Source organism: Petaurus breviceps, unplaced genomic scaffold, assembly GCF_028583685.1.
Source record: "Petaurus breviceps papuanus isolate PSGF00001 unplaced genomic scaffold, PetGlider_PUasm1.0 115, whole genome shotgun sequence".
Lineage (NCBI taxonomy): Eukaryota > Metazoa > Chordata > Mammalia > Diprotodontia > Petauridae > Petaurus > Petaurus breviceps.
In genome coordinates, this window is record NW_027185612.1 from 6,819,186 (window position 1) to 6,843,325 (window position 24,140).

The 24,140-nt window shown below is 41.3% G+C and overlaps 1 protein-coding gene across 1 annotated transcript in view; it reads left to right on the plus strand.

The window, feature by feature from the left end:
• DPP6 (dipeptidyl peptidase like 6) overlaps positions 1–24,140 on the plus strand; it is a 990,703-nt gene that overhangs the window by 947,611 nt on the left and 18,952 nt on the right. Inside the window, exons 18-20 of the mRNA XM_069084788.1 lie at positions 7,482–7,580; positions 18,088–18,157; positions 23,226–23,420. Coding sequence (XP_068940889.1) covers positions 7,482–7,580; positions 18,088–18,157; positions 23,226–23,420 — 364 coding nt within the window. The remainder of the gene's footprint in view (positions 1–7,481; positions 7,581–18,087; positions 18,158–23,225; positions 23,421–24,140) is intronic.

The window sequence follows — 24,140 nt, forward strand, 5'->3', positions numbered from 1 at the left end:
GTCCTAAAAGCCAAAAGAAGAGCTGCTAAGGGAATACACCAATCTTTTCTTATTTCCTCAGCTATGCTCCTGCCCTCTTTGGATGCAATTATGGGGACAAATAAAGTGGCTTAACTCAACTCCCCTGTGTGACAGCCCGCTCTCTGCTGATAAAACCAGTTGTGTGGGCAATCATTAAATGAGAAGCCTAATATTTAACTACATTTAATAGTCTGTTGCTTTTAGTGCTTCTCGTGAAGGGGAGGATTTCAATAGAGACGAGTCAGCTATTCAAGGCCATGTTGAATAGCTCATGAACAATTATAACCCTGTGCATTACCCACGTAGAGTCGGATTTATGGAATGCTGTAATTGGTATGGGAATGTTTTGAAGACATGCCTGTATTCTCGTTCGCTCCAGGCAGGCCTGGCTTAATAAGGAGCCTTAACAAGAGTAGGCCTTCAGTGTTGCATTTAGTGTTTCTGTGTCTTCAAGGACTACATTTAGTGTTTTTGTGTCTTATTCATTCCCAAAAGGCCTGCCAGCAACATAAAAATATGTATTCATAAAATACATTTAAGTCAGATACTCTAGGATGATAGAAACACCAAGGGTGTGCCCCTGTTATGATTGTCATATGGAAACTCAGGCTAGGATTTTAGAGCTATTAAGAAAACTGAAAGATTGTAGGATCATAAATCCAGAGCTTAAAAGGAACTTCAGAGACAGTCCAGTCTAGCTCCCTCATTTTTTTTCTATTTTTTAATTTAAAAAACACTAATATTAACATTTTATAAACAGATAACAGAAGAGAGGATTATATGTAGAATTATGGATTTCTATCTTATACAGCTTGTGTTTTTAAGCACATAATAAATTCAACAGTTCTGAAGTCGTCCTCCTGATCCATGTCTCCCTTAAATTTCTTTCATGTACTTAAGTAGTATAGCAACACACTTTTCTTTCTTTTTTTATGTGACTATAACTGTTGCTTTTAAACACAATATCCTTCCAATTTTTTAATCCCACCCTTGTGACAAATTAACATAGTAACACAGACAGAGCCTGAAAAAACATGTCCTAAGACATCACCTCCACATTAAGAGGTAAGTAACCGGTCGGCTAGGGGGCACAGTGAGTAAAGCGTCAGCCCCACAGTCAGGAGGACCCGAGTTCGGTTCTGGCCTCAGACACTTAACACCCACCCAAAAAGCTAGCCGTGTAACCTTGGCCAAGTTACTTAATCCCAATTGCCGTCCAAAAGGCAGAAAAAAAAAGAGGTAAGTAACATCCTTCTACAGTCATAATTGGAATCAATGATCATAGTTCTTAAAAATCTTTCAAAGATGGTTTTCTTTACAATATTGTCACCATTATATAAATTGTTCTACAGGCTCTGCTCACTTCACTCTACATCCGTTTGAATAATTCTTCCCTAGTTTCTCTAAATCCTTCCCTTTTATCATTTCTTACAGCATAATAATAGTCTAAATTTATATACTCTCATTTCTTCAACCATTTCTCTAAAGTGTTCTCTTAATTTCTAGTTCTTTGTTACAACATAAAGTCCTGCTACTAATATTTCCTTCTTTCTCTTTGGGAAACTGGTTAATGGGTTCAAATCATAGCATTCAAGTTTAGTAATTTGGGGGGTATAGCACCAAATTGTTTTCTGGAATGACTGGACCAATTCATAGATCCACCAGCATTGCATTAGTGTTCCTATCTTCCCATTCTCCTATTTTATCATCTTTGCCACTCTAATGGGTATGAAATAGAACCACAGAGTTTTAATTTGCATTTCTCTTGGCATTAGTGATTTGGTGTATTTTTGAAATATTGTTTCTTCATATACTTTTACTATCTGTTTAGAGAATGGTTCTTGTTCTTGCATATTTGAATCAGTTCTCTATAAATATTGGATAGTAGAGAAAATTGCTGCAAAGATTTTTTTTTCTGAGTTAACTTTTCCTTCTAATTTTAAGTACATTGATTTTGTTTGTGCAAAATCTTTTCAATTTTATGTAATCAGATTTATCCATTTTATGTCCTGTGATTCAGTTACTTTTTAGTTGAAGAACTTCCCCTGTATATAGTTGCAACGGGCACCTCCTTCCATTCTGCTGTGACTTATTTGTGGCATAGCCTGTTACATCTAGGCCCTGTATCTATGTGGCATTTATTATGTATAGGAAGCAAGATATTAGTCTAAACCTAGTTTCTTCCAGAATGCTGTCCAGTTTTCTCAGAAGGGTTTGTTGTTGTTTGTTTGTCTGTTTGTCATAGATCTCAGTGGTTGGGTTCTTTGGATTTATAGAACATTGCATCACTGTGTTTATTTGCTTCTATATGTTGCATACCTAATCTGTTCCATATGATTTACCTTCCACTTTTTTTTTGATAGATTAGTCATGTCTGACATTCTGTTGCCCCATTTGGAGTTTTCTTGGCAGAGATCCTGGAATGGTTTGTCATTTTCTTCTCCAGATTTTTTTCCAGATGAGGGAACTGAGGCAAACAGGGTGAAGTGACTTGCCCGGGGTCACATAACTAGTAAGTGTCTGAAGCTAGATTTGAACTCAGGTCCTCCTGATTCCAGGGTTAACATTCTATTCATTGTGCCACCTAGCTGTCACATTAAAAAGTGACTTACATTTTATAAATCATTTTTTATAGATACTTTCATAGATAAGGAAACTGAGGCCCAGAGAGGTCAGTAACTTGCCCCAAGGTTGTATAGACAGCATCAAAGGCAGGTTTTGAAACCTGATCTTCTGGAGCTAGAGACAGAACTTCTTCCACCATCATCCAATCCATGTCCCTCTTTTTAGAAATGAAGAAACCAAATACGGGAGATGTTAGGTAACGAGTAGAAGGGTATGGAGCTCATTCAAGGTGCTCCAACTCCCACTTTCCACTTCACTGTGTAAACCTTTCCAGTCCTAATTCTGCCATTAACCAGTTATGTGACTGTGATGGAATGACTTCACTTCTCTGAGCCTAAGTTTTCTCACGTGGAGGTTAGACTAGATGACCCTGAAGGTCCCTTCCATCTTGAAAAGTCTAGGAATGTCAACTGAAATAAGAAAGTCTGGGGAGAGACTTCTTTGTTAGAGATCTTTTTATTGGTGTTTTATTTGTCACGTGGGTAAAATTTCCCTGTAAAAATATCGGCAGTCTTTGTTCTAAAGCTCTTTCCTGTTTCCAAATGAAAAGTGCTTTGCTGTTTTGGTTACATTTGGTTACACTGCTGATTTGGTTACATTCACACTGCTGGTCTGGTTACATTTACACTGCTGATTTGGCTACATTCGCATTGCTGGAAGAATCACTAGGGATACAAATAAAAATAAGATAATCCCTACTTTCAAAGAGTTTATATTCTAATGGGGGGGGGGGGGGCGGTGAGAGGAGCCTGAATGGTAAAAAGGTGGAAATGTACACAGAGTGAGTTGAGCTTGGTGTAAAGATGGCATCACTAATGGAACCTTCCTTGAGAGATGAACTTCATTTTGCTCAAATGATTCCATTGGTCCTGCTTTGAAAACTGTTTAAAGTTCTGTTTTCGCTCCTCCTAGTAACACCAGCCATTGTTAATTACTATTTTATTTTATAGTTTGGCCTTCATGGGAGTGTCCTCCAAACATTTACTGTCAGGTTGACAAATATATTCATTTAGAGAAGGGATGTTTTGTGTAGACTGCCTCGTGGTCTGAGGGCCAGCTGGATCTCCTGCAAGATGCATATGCATGAGTTGGGCTTATCCCCTGTGATGTTGGCATGGAGTAAAAATTAGCTTAGGCCAATACTCATTGGTGCTTCATCCACAGTACCATTCTTTCTGTCTGCTGAGGGTTTTCTCTGAAGAGACAGGTGAGATAAGTGGTCTATGTTATTTTTTGCCACCATAGTCATCAGGGTATAAAAGAATAGCTGGCATTTATATAGGCCTTTAAGATTTGCAGATCCTCTACAAATATTTCACTAATTCCCCACAACAACTCTGTGAGATATGTACTATTATTATCCACATTTTATAGATGAGGAAACTGAGGCAGAGGTCATCCAAGGTCACACAGCTAATAAGTTTCTGAGGTGAATTGAACCTTCCTGATGACCTAGCTGTCTCTAAGATCTGGAGCAGGAAAGAACCTTAGAAATCATCTAGTCATCTAGTTGCAGAGGAAGAAACTAAGGGAAAGTGACTTGCCCAAAGTTACATAGCTTCAATAAGCTAGTCAGCATCTGAAATCAACTTCTCTTACTTTAGTATTCCACATGACCAGTGAGAAACAGAACTCAGAATGGATGAGGTAGAGAAGCTCTCAAAATCTTTTTCTATGGTTTGTTTTTGTTTTGTTTTGTTTTTTGTTGTTGTTGTCTCTGTTCTATTTTGAAATGAACTGGTGGGACTGGTAATAGGAAAAGGTAGGAGAGGATTACCTGAGTCCTACCTTCCCCCTCCCCATGCCGGCTTGGCAGAACTACAAAAAGAGGAGTGTGTGTGTGTCTGTTTCTGTGTCTACGTCTACATGTGTTTTCCACAACTGAATCAAATTCCCACAAGCAGATGAAACAGCCTTCCCTGCTTGTTGAGAGCCCTTGTGAATTATTTCTATGTATTAAATTGCATATGTGGGATGGGATTGAAGGGTGAAAAGGAAAGAAGGAAAAAAAGCCAAGCACATAACAAAATGCACCACTCCCATAGGATGGCATTTGGCAGGAAGTGGACTGGAGTGGACTATGTCTTAAAGTAGACGTGGTCAGACACTCAGCAGCCTGCCTATAATACTCTCAATTGTGAACGAACCAACCAAAAAATATCTGACCAAGTAAATAAAAATACAGTCAGACAGAGGTAATGTTAATATGAGGTTTTCTAAGTCATTGTGTGCCCACAGATACCCTTACTGATATGTAGTAGTCCCCAGTTCTATTCGAGTTTGACACCAGTGTCTTAAAGCATAAGGGTCAGGAACCTTCACCTTTCATGCCAGAGAAATCAGCTGTTACAAAGACAGGGAAAGACCTTTTTAAAAGCCACAAAGCTAGAACCTGGCACATTTGGGGACCTTTAATGGATTATTTAAGGTACTCAAAGGCAGTTAATATCCTCTATGGGAAATGTCATGTAAATAGGACAGAAGCACAGAGATAGAGAAGACCTTAGAATTGATCCTTTCTAGCCTTTTCATTTGCTAATTGAGGAATATGCATAGTCTGGCTGGAAATCCCCTAACAAAGTAAGGGTAAAATCAGAACTAGAACCCATGACTCCTGACTCCCAGGTCAGAGCTCATTCCACTGTTCTAAAGCTATGATGGAAAGAGTATGGTCTAAGAGAGAGGTGGAATGGACAGGCACCCAGGAGGCACAAAAGATAGTACTCTGGTGAACCTAGAGTCAGGAAGACCTGAGTTCGAGTCCAGTCTGTTCAGTTAACTTCTATTTGTCTCAGTTTCCTCAATGTAAGAAAAAAATGTGGATAATAATAGCAACTCCATTCCAGGGTTGTTGTGAGGCTCAAATGAGATAATATTTATGAAGTTCTTAGCACAGTAAGCTTAATAAATGCTTGTTTCCTTTCTTCCAACTGCTTGGTATGGTTGCAGATTCATGAAAAAGACCACTTTCCAGGGTGAGATTTAACATGCAAACACCATCCCAGAGAGAGGGATGCACCCCCTTTCCCCCAATTTAAACTCATTCACATAAAAATGTACATTGTTGACATCAGCTCCTTTATAAGTGGAAATTTAGATCCTGTCTTAGGAAACATGTTCAAATTAAATATAAAATATATGCAAATTAATTTGGGTATGGGAGAGGAAGGTATTATCTATTAGGTAGATCAGAAAAGGTCACTTGTAGGAAGTAACATTTGAACTAGAGAGCCATGAGGAACCACCTCCGTGAGGATTTGAAATATCCTACATAAAGAACAGAAAGTAGGGAAGTTAGGCTATACCATATAGTACTTGAGGTGGGGAAGGAGGTGAGGAAAGGATATTGTGCATATAGCCTGGAAATGGAGGTTAGAACCAGTTTGTGAAAGGCTTTAAATGTCAGAGTTGTTTAAATTCTATACTTGAGGAAATAGAGAGTCATAGGTTTTTGAGAAGTGGGGTAACTTGGTAAAACTTGTATGAATAACAGTTTAGGCAGCTACATGAAGAAGTTGATAAGGGTTGATTAGATACATGCAGGGTAAACCCAAGACAAAGGTTAGAGGAGCCATTGATGTAGAATATGCCACCAGTTGACTAACTGAATTTTTCACCCTTCAGTTCATTGTACAGGTATATAGACATGAGCGCCATTATCTCCCCTGGTTTCATAAACTCCTAAGTAACAATGAGGATCTGTGGGTGACCTCAGTGAGCTATATATCAGCTTCATAGATGAAAATTGTTCCTTTCTGAAACCTCCTTATTATAATGGGAAGTTTAACTTTCTGGGGATTGCATGCAGGCAGGAATAATTCCCCACATGTGCTCATGTGGTGATTGTGTTGCTTTTTGAGAGAATACCTGTCAGAGAATGATTGCCTGTGATGCATGATCCACTCTTTAAAGCATTTCTGAAGCTCGTCTGTTTCAAACTGATTTGACAAATGGAGGAGTTGCTTGACTTGGTGTATTTTGGTTTGATTTTTTTTTTGTTCTCCCCAGTTAAAATGTGAGCAAGTACCCACCATCCAGAAGGAGGAAGTTGGATAGTTTGAGCATCGTTTCCATTAGAGATATAAGAAAGTACAGCAGTTGACAGATTAGTCCAATTTCAAAAATAAACATAAGAAGGCTTAGAGTGATTAGTTTTAGAAACATGTTTAATATTGGCCAGTGTCAAAAGGTAATGGAATTATTTCAGTTCTTCCTGAAGAGAAGTGGAGTGTCTGATTTTTTCGGGTCCTTTTTTAAGGTAAGACTTGAGGCAGGCTAGGATAAAACAAACTGCTTCATCCCAGTCTGCTTCAAGCCTTACTCTTAAGGCCCTAAAATGAACAAAAGGAACAAATGGATCAGTAAAACCAGTGAGGTATCAAGTAACTTTCTAGGACACCTTTCAATTAAACTGAGGGATTTAAATGAATTTTTCCTGGGGAATAATTGACATTTCCATTTCCGTTCTTTCCAAGTTTATGATGGTCATTACCCTTGGTTAAGTGTAGTGAACAGGAGAAGTACAATTAGCTTTTCTGATGGTCATGTGACTAAGTAAACACAGGAGCAATGTGGTATGGTAGAAAGATCACTTGGTTGGGAATAGGGAGACCTGGGTTTGAATGCTGAATCTGCTCCTTACTACTAGTATGACTTGAAGCAAGTCCCTTAACGTCTCTGGACCTCTGGTTCAACATCTCTAAAATGAAATGGTTGAACCAAATGATCTCTGAGGTGCCTTATAGCCCTAAATATGTTACCCTGTAAGTACAAGATGAGTTCCCCATAGGCAGAAGTTTCAGTGGGTTTCTATCTGTTGTTGTTTCCTCTTTCAGAAATCTTTGAGCTGGAAGTAAATGCTCACGTACAGAAGACTATTAGTGACCGGCAGATGCCTAAAATTGAATACAAAAGTATTGAGATCGAAGATTACAGTGAGTACTGGTTTTTCTTTTTTTTTTCTCATTTTTCATTACTATTCCTTCTCTGAAATGACTCAGCTGTCAGTAGAAGATTGCTTTGTCTAATGACTTACGTGAAAGAATACCATATTATCCCAATAATGATAGTCTCTGCTCTCCAAACAGCTGGAAATGAGTTGTTTGGGGGAAAAAAATGTTCTGAAATGATAGTCAGCCAAGGAGAGATTCAGGGAGGCACAGAAAAAGAATTATACTGACTGTATAAATTGACAAGTATTTATTGAACTCCCAATTCCTGTCCAGAATGATGCTAGGCACTACAAGGGATAAAAGAGAAGCTTAAGGTCCCTCTCCTCAGTAAGTTTACTATCTCATTGAGATAAGATTAATGCTCTTTCCTCCCTATGACATTTAGATACTGTTCCAATCTCTCTGGCTGCTTCCTCAATAGCTCACCCTTCATACTTGCATAGGCCCCAAAATTCTGTCCTTGGCTTTTGCTCATCTCTATCAAAATTTTCTTCTTTGAAGTTCACATAGTATCAGCTATTACTCCTAAGAAGACACCTCCCAAATCCCTCACTCTAGACTTGACCTCTCTCTCAGCCTCTAGTTCAACATTTTTAATGGTCTACTGGACATTTCTATTTAGTTATCCCACCATCACCTGAACTTCAAAATACATACATGACTGAACTCAGTGTCTTTCACCGAACCCCAGTCGCCTCTCTGAATTTCTTAATTTTTGTGAATGGATCATAGATTTAGACCCAAAAAAGAGTTTAGAGGTCATCTAATTCAACCTACACACACATACACACACACACACACACACACACACACACACACACACCAACCAGATGGTAAGTGCCGTCCCAATCAACAAATTCAATTTAATAAGCAATTCAATTCAACATTTATTAAGTATCTGATCACTTCAAGGTATTTTATTAGATGCAAATGGCAAAAGGCAAAAACAGTTTATCTATTGTTAACCACAGTTAGATGCTGCCAGTATCCATAATGAAACTCCCATACCTTCCCCATCCTGAGGCTATGAACAACAGGTAAAAAGAAGGAAAAGCTTAGGCTTTCCAGCTGGTCCATCATACAAACTGGGTGAGCTATGTTTTGAAAGGAAGGAAGAGCAAGAAAACCAGGTGAGAGACCTCTTTGTGGCAAGGCAATGTAGTTCCAGGGAATCTGGCTATTTTCCAATCTGATTCAATGTATCCTGGGGTTCCCACAGACCAGGTGCAATCTTAGGGGTATCCTTAAAAAGACAATCTCTATGATTCATATAGTCCTCACCAAAACTTTGCTTTGAGATGATTATCAAATACAGCTCATATCTGGATCTCTGTAAGTGTCCGCAAGTAGGTCCCCAGAGCCATACAAATACTCAATGAAACAAATGTATTTATCATACACAGGACAGATTTTGCCAGCCAACAGAAAATTGACCCCCATAAATAATCATAATTCCCTTTGTCCAAGTTCACTTTTGGACAAAATCCTAATGTCCCCTAATTTAGCACCACCTTTTGTTTTGACCCTCCTCAAAAGGGAAGCAAACTTGAGATTGCCAGTACGACAACCCCCTGACAGTTCAGTGAGTCCCTTTTCTCCACAGGTAATAGTGTACGTCCCCACAGAGCAGACATATATGATGCGGCTTAGATCCCCTCAGAAAGGAAGCAGGCTTGGAGTGGCTACATTGTCAACATTCTAACGTTCGTGTAAGGAGAAGTTGTGTCTGTCATTAATGGCTCTTGGAGGAGAGGGAACGCCACATCTAGCAGCTGTATTCTCAGGAGCTAGAAGGAAGACAAAGAAAAAGGATGAAAAGCAGAATCCTCAGTGAAGATTCCCTGTTACCGCCCAGAATAAAGGGAATTCCTCCCAACAGAGCAGGAACCAATTAATTCATCTTGAGGGCAGCCCCATCAATGAAATTTATTTTTCAGGAGGCACTACAGGGGGCTTCAAGCCAACCAACTCACCTTGGAGGCAGCCCCAGTCACTAAGACTTAGCCAGATGTCTTTAATCATCTCTACAAGGTTCCAGTGGGCATGTCTATACCCTCCATGGGGAGATCTTTACAACCCAAACAAAGGTTCACCTCCTTGTAATCTCATCAAGTTGATTGGGGAACTCCTCTGATCAACCCCAACACTAAAAATGTTTTATTTAGTGCTGCAAAGCCCTGTGCCAGCAAGGAAGAATACAAAGACAAAACAAAATTGGGTGGCTTTCCCCTGTGTGTTAGCATTTATGTTCCCCGTATTGTGTGTGTCCATGGAGCAAATATTGTGTGTTGGACTGGATGGTAAACTCCTTGAGGTCCTTGGCATGAAATGCATCAAGGGCTGGGCATTAATGACTCTGTGTTACAGGATGAGTGACAGGGAAATCCTCGACAACATCCTGAGTCCTTCCTTACCCTTTGTGTGTATCTGCATCAGAGGGCAGGAGACCCTGACGTAATGGTCAGTGGTAAGAGGCAATACCAACATATCATATGGTCTGTCCTCTCTGACGCGTTCTGCTAAAGACGTTGGCTATTCCACTGTTGCAGGTAGGATACAGTTATTCCTATAATGGTAGGACACTCTTTGATAGCTGACAAAAATGAATTCTGCCACAGAGAGCCATAGTGAGCTGAGAAGAGGTGGTGGTGATGTAAATATTTATAAAGGGCCTGAGGGAGAGCTTAAAGGATCACTGTGCTGGGCATCCTTTGGCTACAGATATAACTGCCTTAATTTATATGACAGTTTAGTGGAATCATAGCCTCAAATACAAGAAGAAGGGTTGTATCCAGAACCAGGAAACTGTCTACTGGATTGGCAGGAGAAGCCCAAGGCCACACAAGCCAAGCAGAACTTTGAGGGGTGGCAGGAGAAGGATAAGCTTTGGCCTCCAAGTTCCTGTCATTCCTATTTCAGCTCTAAGTTGGTCATTATTGTTGGCCATAATCCAGTCTAGGATATCAGTTCCCCTCCTCACTTCCTCTTTCTTTTGAGTAATGGATTATCTGTGTCCAGAGCACTTCCCCATCTCTATTAAACTGTAGCACTGGGCCAGCTTTTAGATGTTTCTTGGACTGTTTTGTTGTTTCCTTTTACTGACTAGGGAGATGCATTTTTTACCTCTCTGTGCATCAGGGACCCCCTTGGAAGTCTGGAGAAGCCCATGGACTTCTTCTCACAATAATGTTGTTAAATGCACAAAATGAAATATATGAGATTACAAAGGAAAAAAAATTATATTGAAATGGTTATCAAAATATTTTTTATTCATTTTGAACTTAAATACATACATACAAAAAAGAGAGAGAACATTTCCATGTACACAGCACAACATAAGAAAGAGCATTCACTATCAAAATATTCTTTAAAAACAAGTTCGTGTCCCCCTAGGTTATGGACACCTGTACTATTGTATCTTTTTGGTTATTTTCCATCCATCTTCACCCAAATTGTCCTTCGCCTTCTTCCCTCTAGATCCATCTATATTTTCTATACTACTCAACTCTTTTTATCATTATTTTCTTTTTAACTGGTCCCAGGACCAAGAAAACCTTGGTTCAGGTCCTGCCTCTGATTAATATTGGTTTATGGCACTGGGCAATTTACTTAATCCCACTGCTCTGAGCAATACTTGAAGAAGACTGCAAGTTACAGAGAAGGTGCCAACCTGCATTGTTTAGAGGGAACTGCTTCATTTGGGAGTTCCTCTACTAGTGAAATCACAGGCCCAGGGCCTATTTCTGTACCCTTCTATAGCCACATTTCAGACATGAATCCTATGCCAGCTGTTACTTATCTCCTAGCATCAAGATCTTTATTACCCATCTTTACCCATACTATGTGCATGTGTCTGTAGACATCTGAGACCTTGAGACTGACTTCTGACATTCATCTTTGTTATTGTCTTCTGTGATCTGCCTAATGTCCTTCTTCCATAACATCTTTCCCAGCCCATAACGATCCCTCACTCCTCTGAACTCCCATTACATTTGTGATGTCTACCAGTTATCTGATACTTAACATATGCTGCATTGTATTGTCATGTGTATTCTTGGGTATGTCCTTTATCCTGAAATAGTCTAAGTCCCTTAAATATTGTCCTTTCTATGCAATTCAGTCAATAAACATTTACTGAGCACCTACTGTGTACCAGAAGGTAAAAAGAAAGGCAAAAGTCAGTCCCTGCCTTGAAGAGCTCACAGGCTAATGGGGGAAGACAACATGTAAACATCTATATACAAATAAGCTCTATACAGGACAAATGGGAAATAATCAAGAGAGAAAAGGTGGAATTAAGCACAGTGCTTTGTATATACCAATGCTTAATAAATATCTTAATGATGATGTGATAAAGATTTGCAAAAAAAAGGAATTCTACTTCCCAAGCATGTGGATTCTTGATATTTTAGTAATATTTTCCTAACAAGCTAGAAAACAGAAAAGAATTTCATGTTTATCCTCAGTTACCCAATAGAGTCAACTGACAAAGAACCAGGGCAACTAGATGACTCAGTGGATAGAGTGCTGGGCCTGGAGTCAGGAAGACCTGAGTTCAAATCTGACCTCACTTACTTGTTGTGTGGCCCTGGACAAGTTATTTAACCCTTTTGCCTCAGTTTCCTCATCTGTAAAATGAGCTGGAGAAGGAAATTGGAAACCACTCCAGAGCCTCTTCCAAGAAAACGCCAGATGGGGTCATGGAGAATCAGTCAAGAAAGAAATGACTTAACAAGAACAATTAATGAAGAACCACATTCACCAATCATTCCAGTTAATAATGGAGGAGATTATACTGGCTTCCTTAGGAATTAGGTACTGAAAACTGGCAGTGGTCATTGTGCATTAAACATTTTCAGTGGACTCTGCTTAAAAGAGCTCACCCAGGGATCTCTCATAGAGGGTAGGGTGGTTGTCTGCTCTCTAGAAACTCAGGGACCAGGACGGTGAGACATGCCGTGTCACGTACACATCTTAACACATTCGTGGAATCAATAGTATCATAAGGTGAAAGTGACCTCAGAGTTCATTTCATCCAATGCTGGCAGAGGCAGGATTAGAACCCAGTTAACCTAATTCCCAATTATGCCTTTTGTACTACTTTGTATTGCCTTTCCCAATTAATTTCCCATTTCTTTACCACAAATAGATACCTCAAAAGAAGAGAGAAAAAAATGAAGAGAAATCCTTTTTCTTTCCCATGGAGGATATCCTTTGGAATCCAGCTGAGAATTCCTTAGGAACCTTTCAGCCTCACAGCATACTAGACATCTTATTCTAGGGTGGTGACTGACCCTGAAGAGTGGGAGGGAAATAGCTAACCAAAGATCACCTGACTTTAGAATTTTAAGAATGAAAGTGACCATCTGTCTGCACATGTGAAATTCAGCATGCAGAATTAGACTGCCATGAATAAAAAGCTAGAAGACAGATGAAGAAAACAGGTGCTATACCCTCTAATGTGGCTGAGAGCTCATCCATGGTCACAAACATCTCGTCAATATTAACCACAATGACTTGGGTTTTCATTTACTTGAGACCAAATTTCACTCCAAAAACTGACTTTGTTCCAATCTATTCTAGCATTCTGAGGACTTAAAAGAGGTTTACACAATAGAGTTAGACATGCCAGTTATGTAGAAAATAAAAGATTTTTATTTTGATGACTTTTAAGCCACAGAAGCCAAGGTCTAGGAGGGCCTACAAGGACATACTCCTCGGTGAGGGTACAGAGGAACATGGGGAAGAGAAGAGGGATTAAAGGGCAAGGGATCTGTTTGTGCCTCAGTTGCCAGAGGGAGCTGGATGCAATTGTAGTTGAGTCATTAGGCCTCAGGTGTGGTGGTCTTCAAGTCATTACAGAAACAAACATACGAATTGGAGAGGCTGCCTAGGGCTTGGAACACTCCAAGGTATGATTTCACCAAGGTCCCAACCTCTCTTCTAAGTAGAAGTGTGGGCCAGCTGAGTCTTTTGTTTCTTTCATGCCAAAGTAATTCAACCACATGGACCATTGATTTTATAAGAAAGGTTTGGGGGTGCTCCCCTCCTCCCACTTTGGTTCTTGCTCAGATGTGTCTAATTGGTTTTCCACTTCTGATATGATAGCCAGGGAGACACTGTCTAGCAAGGCTTCAGCTGTATAGGAATGGGGCATGAAAATTTCCAGGAAAGAATAAAAGGAGAAAGATGGAACAAAAACATCTAGCTGAAAGTGACCTTATAGGTTTCAGAAAGCTCCCCTGACCCCCAACAGAGTTTTATTTGTTTTGTTTTCTTAGATTATTACAAGGCCCTGATCAGATAGGGAAAAAGTCTTAAAGAACCCTCTTCTGGAATCTAAAGGTTTCAGGCCACTGGGCCCAATTTCCAAGGTCTGCCCTTCGGCTTATCAGTGGCAGAAACAGCCCAGCCCATGTTTTATGGATATTTAAATGATAAAGTCCATCACCTGCCTTTCTGCTTGTCCCTGGGCCACTGATCCAATTTGCAAGGCATTAGTATTCAACCAGAATAAGTAATTAGACCCTGTGTCAGAAAATGATTGCCAAGCAAACGTGTCTAGCCTGTGGTGAACCTGTATATTAATCATATTGAAAATGCCACTAATTCTGAGTTAATTGCTAAGCCTTTGGTAATCTGGCTTCTATTTACCATCAGTAAACAAATGCCAAATTTAAGAAGGAAGGTTTGTGGAGTTTTGTTTGGGGAGAAAGAATCCAGTAGGGAAATTTTGGTTTGGGGTGGGGAGGGGAGGTTGGGTTTTTGTTTTGTTTTGTGTTTTTTTTTTTTTTTAATGGAGGCAATTTTCGTTAGCCTGAGGAATAGATCCAAAAAACCTTGGATAGTGACAAGGCCCAGCTGGGGCTTCAGAGGCTGGTAACCGGGCCACCTTCAAGTATCCCTTCAGGCACAGAGAGAAAGACTCTCAATATCCATCTAGCAATTAGCGCTGCCATCTTGCTTTGGTCCACAGACGCCCCCCCTTATCCTCTCCTCCTCTCTCTTCCTTGTCCCTATCTCACCCAGGATCTCTGTTTTCTGCTTTCTGTCTCCCCCAGTCCCTTCAAATATTGATTCCCAGCTGGGACACCAACCTTGCTGCCTAAGGGGAAAATAATGGAGACGGGAAGGTGTTTAATTGTGTGTTGTGCTAGCGATGCATCAGCGATGCATGACAAAGTGACTCATGGAGCCCTTGGGGTTTTCATTTCTTGCTGCCTGTGATGTTGCTGTTGATAAAACTGCACATTTGTACAGCTTCGCCCTTTTAAAGTGCATACACATACATGAGCTCACTGAATCTTCACAATGAACTTGTGGGTTGGGGAGCAAAGGCATACTTATCCCCAGGTTCATCAATGAAGATGAACAAGAACAAAGTGAAGTGACTTACCCAGGGTCCAGCGAGAAGCTAGTGACTATGCTGAGGCAAGTCCCCAGGTCTGCTGCTGACCTCTAATCTTCATCTCCTTCCACCACGCTGCAGGGCCTTACCTTCTTAGACTCACCCACTTGGTTATTCTCCTCCCTCCCTAAACAATCCTTTGACTTGATCTTATGTAATCCAGCAAGCATTTGCTAAACTACTGATTGCAGTGTGAACACTAGCCAAGATACATAGGGAGATATAAAGGTCTAGATAAGATACAGATCCTGCCTTCATGGAAATTATGGCCTAGTAGGCAGATAAGAGACAAAGCCAGGGAACTGTAATTCCCAATAATACGTGATAAGTATATTAGACAGGTACGGGCCAAAGGGCTATGGGAAGGCTGCTGGATGGAGGCCTTTAGCAGTGGAGGTATGAGGAAAGGCCTCATATGGAAAGTAGAATGTGAGTGTGGTTTTAAATGATGGGTAGGAATTCAGCAGGCAAAGAAAGAAAGCAGGCATATGAGCAGAAGCAGAGACTTAGGAACAGGCAGGGCATGTTCAAGGGATGTAGGATGTTTCGAGGCTGTGCCAAGTACAAGAAGGCAAGATAAGCCTGGAAAGGTTAAGTAATGCCAAATTGTGAGGGATCTTGAGAAGAGTGACATAACCGGATCTAGCTTCTCTCTCCATCCTCCCTCCCTTGGCAATCTCACCTCCATGGATTCACTTGTCACCTCTCCCTAAAGGACTCCCAAAGGTGAATCTCTGACCCTGACCTCTGTCCTGAGCTTCAGGCCTGTACTTCAGCTGCCTACAGATAACTCTACCTGGATGACCCACCTGTACCCCCCCCCCAAACCTACCATGTTTCAAACTGAGCCTATAACCTTTCCCCAAAGCCCTCTCCTCTGACATCACTATTTTTTTCAGCAGTATTACCCTTTGCCCAGTTTTCCTTGCTGCAAACTTGGCCATGATCCTTAATTCTTATCTCTCTGTTGTCTCCTTCTGACTCTACCCCACTTCAGTTAAATCTTAAAAATTCTTTCTCTATGATATCTCTCATCTGTCTCTCCTCTCTGTTCCCCTTACTGCTGTGGCCCAGAATCCGCATGGGACAGTCCAGAAGCAGGAATGGTCACCTTCACTGGGAGCATCTATGCCCTCTTACCTTACCTTCACCCTCTGTCTCCTAGCTCTGGGCTGCCCAGAACCCATCCGAGATGCAGTCAGTCCACCAAGAGCGCCTTCCCCCTTTCCTTCCCTCCCGTACAGAGCCAGGCAATCAAGAATCGATCCAGGCTGCTCTCCAGCTTGAAGGAGACGGGAGTTACGAGCTCTGTTTATTCCACTGAGGTGGAAGATCACCAGGCCTTACATCAGCCCTGCCTCCACCTCCTAAAGTCCTCGAAGTCTTTCCAGCTATCCTAGCCCTACAACATCCAAAGCCTCCAGCATTGTCATCTGATCTACTAATGTAACCTAAGGACCCATGAGCCTTGCCATCCTCCTAAAGATAAAAAGAAAAAAGGAAACTCTCAAATATCAAGGAGCTTACATTTAATGAGGGAAACAATATGTAAATAAATAGATACACATAAGATATGGCATTTTATATCACTGTAAATGAGGGAAAGGTTTAAGGGGCCAGAAAAGACATCCTGGTAGAAGCTAGGCTTTGAATGGGAAACCAAGGATTCTGAGAGGCAGACGTGTGAAAATGGAGAGCATTCCAGGAAGGAGGAATGACCAGTGTGGATGCATGGGGACGGGAGATGGGGAAAGCAATATATACCCAGAAAATTAAATACAGAACATATGCAAAATACATGCAAAGTCATTGTGGGGCTGGAGGAACACTAGAAACGCTAAGGATACAGACTGGTATTCCTGAAGGAGGAGGTGTGTGCGACCAGCACTCAAGGAACCTAAGACTTCTTGGACACAAAGGTGAGGAATGATTGCATTACAGGCATAAAGAGACAGACGGGAGAAGAGATGGAAAATGAAAGGCCATGTATAGAAAACTAAACTAACTGAGGGGGCTAGGTGGCGCAGTGAGTAAGAGCACCAGCCCCGGAGTCAGGAGGACCTGAGATCGGTTCCAGCCTCAGATACTTAACACCCACACAAAAAAACTGGCCATGTAACCTTGAGCAAGTCACTTAACCCCAGTTGCTTTTAAAAAAAATAAAAAGAAAACTAAACTAACGTTTAGTTTAGCTGGAATAGCAGTATTGGTGAAAGAATAATGTGAAGTAAGCCTGTGAAGGTAGGCTGGAGTCAGATTAAGGGCTTCAAAAGGCCAAACAAAAGGCTCTGCATTTTATGCTGCAGACAAGGAGGAGGCATAATATTATATGCTTTAGGACTATTGAGTAGGTAGTTGTGTGACAATAACAGCAATAACTTCCAGAGAACTTTAGAGGTTTGCAAAGCACTTCACAAATATTTCATTTTATCCTCACAAACCTGGGAGATGGGTTCTATTATTATCATCCCCATTTTACAGATGAGGAAACTGAAGCAGACATTAAGTGACTTGCCCAGGGTCACATAGTGAAAAAGTGTCTGAGGTTAGCTTTGAACTCCTGTCTTCCTGATTCCAGGGCCACCTATCCACTGTGACCCCTACCTGCTTCATACTAGTATTTGATGAATATTTGTTGGATGGATGGATGGATGGATGGATGGATGGATGGATAGATGGATGGATGGATGGATGGATGGATGGATGGATGGATGGATTAATAAAGTCATGAAAGTCCCCCAGTGTTAAATCCTCTTCCAAAGCACCATGGACTGGTACACTTAACCAAACAGCACCCCCTGTTCTGCCTAAGTACAATGACACAGGATTACAGAAAAAAAGAATGGACTTGGGTATAAGATAACCCAAGAGTTGTGTGACAATGGTCAAGGACAGTCGTTTAACCTCTCTGAGCCACAGTTTTCTCATCTTAACAATGAGTATAAAGCACTATCTGCCTCGTAGGACTGTTGCAAGGGCAGAATTCCATCAACTGCAAAGCTCTGTACAAATATGAACCATGTTTATTATCAATCTGTCATTGATACTAAAATGTTACCATGTTTGTCTGTTCCCACCTAGACTTGCCAATGCAGATCTTAAAGCCAGCCACCTTCACAGACACCGCCCACTATCCTCTGCTTCTGGTAGTGTAAGTATTACCTACATCTTTTATGGGTGAACTGTTTACCGAAGAGCATGAAGAATGAACAGGAAAATACCCGAAGGTGGCAGAAATGATCTCCTCATTCATTTGAAGTCAGGGCCCAGGGTCCTCACAGAAGGAAAGGGCTAAGCCCTCCTTGGTCTCTCCCTCTGGCAATTTTTCTGCCTTACCCTTAAGTGGGAGCCTGTGCCAGTATGTCAAGGATAAAGAAGAATTTCTAGTAAAGTCATTTAGGGGAAGAGAGCAAGCACTCCTGCCCAGCCAAGTACAAGAGGCAACCTTGCTGTAAGCCTAGAGAACAAACTTCATTCAGGATCTGCCTGGTCTACTTTGGGCCCCATCCAAAAGGGTTTAATTGCTGAAGTCCTAAAAGGACTTTATTATAACCTCAGCCTGAAAGACAGGCTCACAGCATGGCCCCAAGGACAGAGTTATGGGCTCCAATGAAGAATTAACCCACTTTCCTAACATTCTGAGTTAGTTTAGTGCCTCCTCCTCCTCTCTCTATCCTCCCCCTCCCTTGGGGGTGGTTTTATTCAGATCATTCTCACAATGCTAATGGACCCTCTGATTCTCCAGACCAATGATTTTTAACCCTGATCTAGTTTAGAAGCCACCCCTCCCCCATGCACCCCTTCACCGCCAGTATATCCAGAGGTGGTCTTTTAATGAAATCCCACAGCATTCACTTCAGAAAGAAAAGTGAAGTAAAAACCCCCCCCCCGCCAGTGTTCCAGCAATGGGAGTGGGGAGAGAAACCCTCTCCAAATGCTTCTAAAATTCCCAGAACAGTCATTTTACTTCACTTTTCTTTCTGAAGTGAATGCTGTGGGATTTCATTCAAAGACCACCTCTGGATATACTGACAGTCAAATCACATCCCTTATAATTTAACAACTAAGTGTGGGAAAAGGTCAAAAAAAAACTTTTAGCCTATCAGCTAATTCCTTCCCATCTTTTCTTTGCTGCAAATCTAAACTGGGCACCAATGGTGTCCTAAAAGGGAACAGAAAGGGCCTATTTTTTAAATGATGAGATTTATTTTTTTTTAATTTTTATTTATTTATTTGCTTTTTGGAGGGCAGTTGGGGTTGAGTAACTTGCCCAAGGTTACACGGCTAGTTTTTTTGTGTGGGTGTTAACTGTCTGAGGCCAAAACTGAATTGGGGTCCTCCTGACTCCGGGGCTGATGCTTTACGCACTGCACCACCTAGCTGCCCCAAAATGATGAGATTTAAATATAATAATGATCACAATAATACAAAAATGTCCCTTTAAACTTTTAGTACATAATGAAAGAATTCTAGTAGTCACTTAAACTCCCTGGGCCTCCTTTGTGACCTGAAGAGACTGAACTAGAAAGACTGACTAGTGTGGAACCAGTAAGACTTTTCCTAAGAGAACCAACACCCAAACAGCTTGTTTTTTCTTTGTCCCTGATCTTACCTAGTGGTCCTTCAGTGGTATGGGGCACAGCTTCAGCTTCCCCCATCTACTAGTCCCTGAGTCCTGGCCTCCTTGGCCCCCTTTTTATGGATCCCACCTTGACCTTTATCCCCATTTGGAGCAAGAGATTCTCTCAGGGATTGTAACTGTGTTGGAACCTAGTATGTCAGTGGTAGGGCTGTCCTCTGAGTTGCTAAACCTATTTCTAACCATCAACTTAATTTGCTCTAGGCCCAGTTTTGATTAATTATGGCCCTAGAACTCTAAGATCTGTGATTCCTTTTTAGAATAACCTAGTCTTGGCTTAAGTATCCTAAAGGGTAGGAAGAGGAGTGACTACACTTAGGCTAGGATAATCTGGGGGAATTCAAGTATCCTGTAGGCTAGGCATAGACTACATTTGGCGGTGGTAGAGACAAAGGGACTACCAGCCTCCAGTATCTTTGGAGTAAAGTCTTATAAAGCCTGAGTAAGACAAAGAGGAGAGTGAGAAGCCAAGGTGTGGTCAGGGAGCCAGTTCCTTTCCTGCTCCACCCATCCCCAAAGTTTTTCCTTCCCCATCCCTCCATGGGTCTAGTTGGGGAGCCCATCTTTTTCTGAGGCTCTTTTATTATCCCTCTGCAGACACCTGACAACCCTAAAGTGAGCTGCAACCCAAGATTGGAAGGCAGCATAATTAAGGAAGGCATACATTGATCCAGTCTGCTGATGTCAGTATTAGAAAGATATTTAATAATGGCTAATTTTATATGGGCAACTAAGTGGCACAGTGGATAAAGTACCAGGCCTAGAGTCAAGAAGACCTGAGTTCAAATCCAGCCTGAGACACTAGCTGTGTGACTGTGGACAGGTCACTTAACTCTGTTTGCCTTGGTTTCCTCTTCTATAAAATGAGTTGGGAAAGGAAATGGCAAACCATTACAGTATCTTTGCCAAGAAAACCCGAAATGGGGTTACAAAGAGTCAGACACAACATAACTGTATATTTATATCCTTGTAACAACCTTTGTAAGAACCCCATTTTACAAATGATGAAATGAGGCCAAGAGAAGTTAGGTAACTTGTCCAAGATCACACAGCTAGTAAGTATCTGACAGTATTGGAACTTCTCCCTTCCTCAAAATACAACTCATACACTTTTAGCATCCTAGAGCTAGAAAGGTTATCCAGAGATCATCAAACACATTTTTTTTATTTTATAGATGAGGAAAATGAAGCTTAGAAATGTTAAGGGACCAGCTGGAGTCCACAGAGGTGCCGCCAAAATCCAGGTTTCATGAGACCACATCCAGTGTCCTTTCTACTCTAGACTTACTGGAGGCAGTGGCAGGAGGGTTTCAATACAAACCCAACCACTAGAGGGCATCCCAACTCTAGGCCACCAAGCTTAACAAGGACCTTGTCCATGAGGAACCCAGAAGCGGTTTTTAGAGAGATTTTCCCTCTGGGTCTGACCCAGCTCAGTCATAATTCTGGCCCCACTCCCCTCATCATTAATTCCATTCCAGAGAAGAAAGGAAGGAGAAACTGAGGCAATCTAGATGCTAAGAAAGCATAATAATCTTAAAAGGGCATCACCCCTGAAGCTACCCTCCAGCAAGGACCCAAATACTGCCAACATGTCATGGCTATCCAACTACTGCAGAGGGAACTTAATTTCATTACAGGAGGTGCTTAAGAGAGATCAGAGCTCATTAAGCTAACGACACTTGATTAGAAAGACTCTAAAAAGTGTGCAGGCTGGCACACTTAGTAAGGAGATCCAAATGAGAAATGCTAGTATAGGTGAATTTTTTTTAATGACTTAAATGGATGGCAAGTGTCCCACTCTTCAAAAGAGGAGAATTCCCCCCTGCCCCCTGACTTTTAACCTCAGTTGGTCAGTCATGTCTCTTTTCTTCACAGTTGGTAATTGAACACCTCTCAGTTGGGTCAGAGATAAGGGCAAGGGTAGTCCTGGACCCACAAACAGAGTAAAATACTAGGAAGTGATCAGGGAAGGCTCCCTGCCAAAAAAAATCTGCCCCCAAATGGCATGTTGCTGATCACAGAATTTAGAGTTAGAAAGAGGAATCTCAGAGGTATACTACTCCAGTGGTAATGAAAATGTAGTGTTCTGCACCAGCCCCAGTGTTGGGATGACCTGGGGATCAAATCCGGGCTCAGATACTTAGCACCACACCCAGAAATAACTGACCACGTAACCTTGAGCAAGTTACTTAAGTTACCCAATTGCTTAAAAAAAAGAGAGAGAAAATGTAGTGTTCTGGCCCCTAAGACCCTTCCTGGGGGTCCTTGAGGTCAAAACTATTTTTTTCAAGAATACTAAAATGGTATTGGTCTAATTAAATATTCTTCCTTTTCCCAACTACACATCTGCATGAAGCCAAATTCTTCCTATTTTTAATCAAAACAGCATTATTGTAACAGATTGTATGCAGAAGCAGATATAAGAATCCAGCTGTCTTTTACTAATTCAGGCATTAAATAGATTTGCAACCAAAATATATGTATGGCAATGCCACTCCTCTCACTAAATTGTTTTGGTTTGCAAAATATGGTTAATCTTCATAAAAAATGTTATCAATATTAGCATCAATGGATTTAATGTTATTTTAATGAATTGAAACTCTTTGGGGTCCCTAGTAATTTTTAAGAGTTTAAAGGGGTCCTGAGACCAAAAACTTCTCATCTAGTATAACTCATTTTACAAATGAGGAAACTGAGGCCCAGAGGAGAAATGACATCTGAATTCCATCATTGTATCCATTAATAATAACATAATGAATTACTCCTATTAAAGCTGATGAAACCCTAAACTGTTGCCATAACACATCTTGTGTGAATGCATTGGGCAGGTCTTTCTCAGTATGGGTTACCTTGAATACAAGTTGGGGTAGGAGACAATGGCTTTCTTATTATCCCTCTGTAGACACTTGACAACCCTAAAGTGGACTGCACTTCCCAAGACTGGGAAGCAGTAGTATTAAGGGATGGCATTTTAGGGAGCACTGACAGAGATGGGCATATCTCTGTCTTATCTTAGGGCATATCTTAGAATAGTAACTCTAGATTTAGAGAAGACCTTAAGAAACATAGAGTTCAACATTTCCATTTTACAGAGGAGGAAACTGAGGCCCAGAGAAGTTAAGTGACTTGTCCAAGGTTACACAGCTAATAAGTATCTGAGGAATCCAGGTCTTCCTGCTCCAAGTCCAGAATTCTCACCTCAGCAACATATTTCCTCTTGACTTAGAGGGAAAGATATCTTTAACTAAAATAGATAATCTTTTAATAAATGTCACTCACTTAGTCATTTTACCCAGGGTCAGTTCTGAGTATTCAGAAATAATTTATTCCTTTGATATTCAGTTTGGGCTCACAATCCTACATGTGTTTGGGCATCACATTGCCACCCACCCATCTCCCTATGCCAGGTCAGGAGACAAAGGAAAGGATCAGGGGTCTCCTTGAGGGTGAGCAGAACTCTTTTCCACTAGCATCACTAGAGGGACCTCATTGTTGCTGCCTGAGCCCCCTGATTACATGGGTGACATTGGTCTTTTAGGCCCTTGGTCCTTGCTCTAGATTTTGCTTTCTTTTTCAGGGATGGCACACCAGGGAGCCAGAGTGTGACTGAAAAGTTTGAGGTCAACTGGGAAACTGTCATGGTCAGCAGTCACGGCGCCATCGTGGTGAAGTTTGACGGTCGTGGTAGCGGGTTCCAAGGCACCAAGCTCCTCCATGAAGTGAAGAGAAAACTGGGTTCCCTGGAAGAAAAAGACCAAATGAAGGCTGTGGGGTGAGGGCCCAATACCTTGTGAATTGCATTGAATTGGGAAAGGTAATAGGGCAAAGTATTTCAATGGCATAAGACTAGGCACCCCCCCAGGGAGCCACAGCTGAGTCCTTGACATAGTTGTGTACATTTGCATATAATTTGCACGAATTTTCAGTATGCCTGCATAGACTTTGTAGGCAAGTCTCAGGACATTTCCAAGGTAAAATATCATTGGTTTTCCCCTAAAAAAAACCTTGCTCCTGTAGCCTTCTCTTTTCTTATGTAATGATTAGCTCAGCGGGCTCTAGCATAGTGCCAAGTAGGATGAAGGTCCTTCATTCTCTAAGCTAGATTCATTCCACTGAGTGGTAGCAGAGTGCACTGCTCCCCCTGGCCAACATTCTCACACATAAAGTCATTAGCCATGAGTCACAAGAGAGATGTGTGAATGGATCAGTGCAACTCTGTCCTTGCTTAGAGAGTAACCCAAAACATAAATTTTGGTGTTTCTATTCCACAGTGTAGTTTTCACACCTCTAGGACCCACAATTCTGAGGACATTATGTTCTCATTTGCCCAGTGTCTTCTACACCAGCAGAGTAAGAGAGTCCGAAAGAAAATGTCCAGAATCAATAAAAAGGTGAAGAAGTCATGAGGGTGACCACCAAGAACCTGTCCAAGGCTATTAATCCAAGAGAGAGAGAGAGAGAGTCAATTTGGCAAATGCGTATCTCATTATTA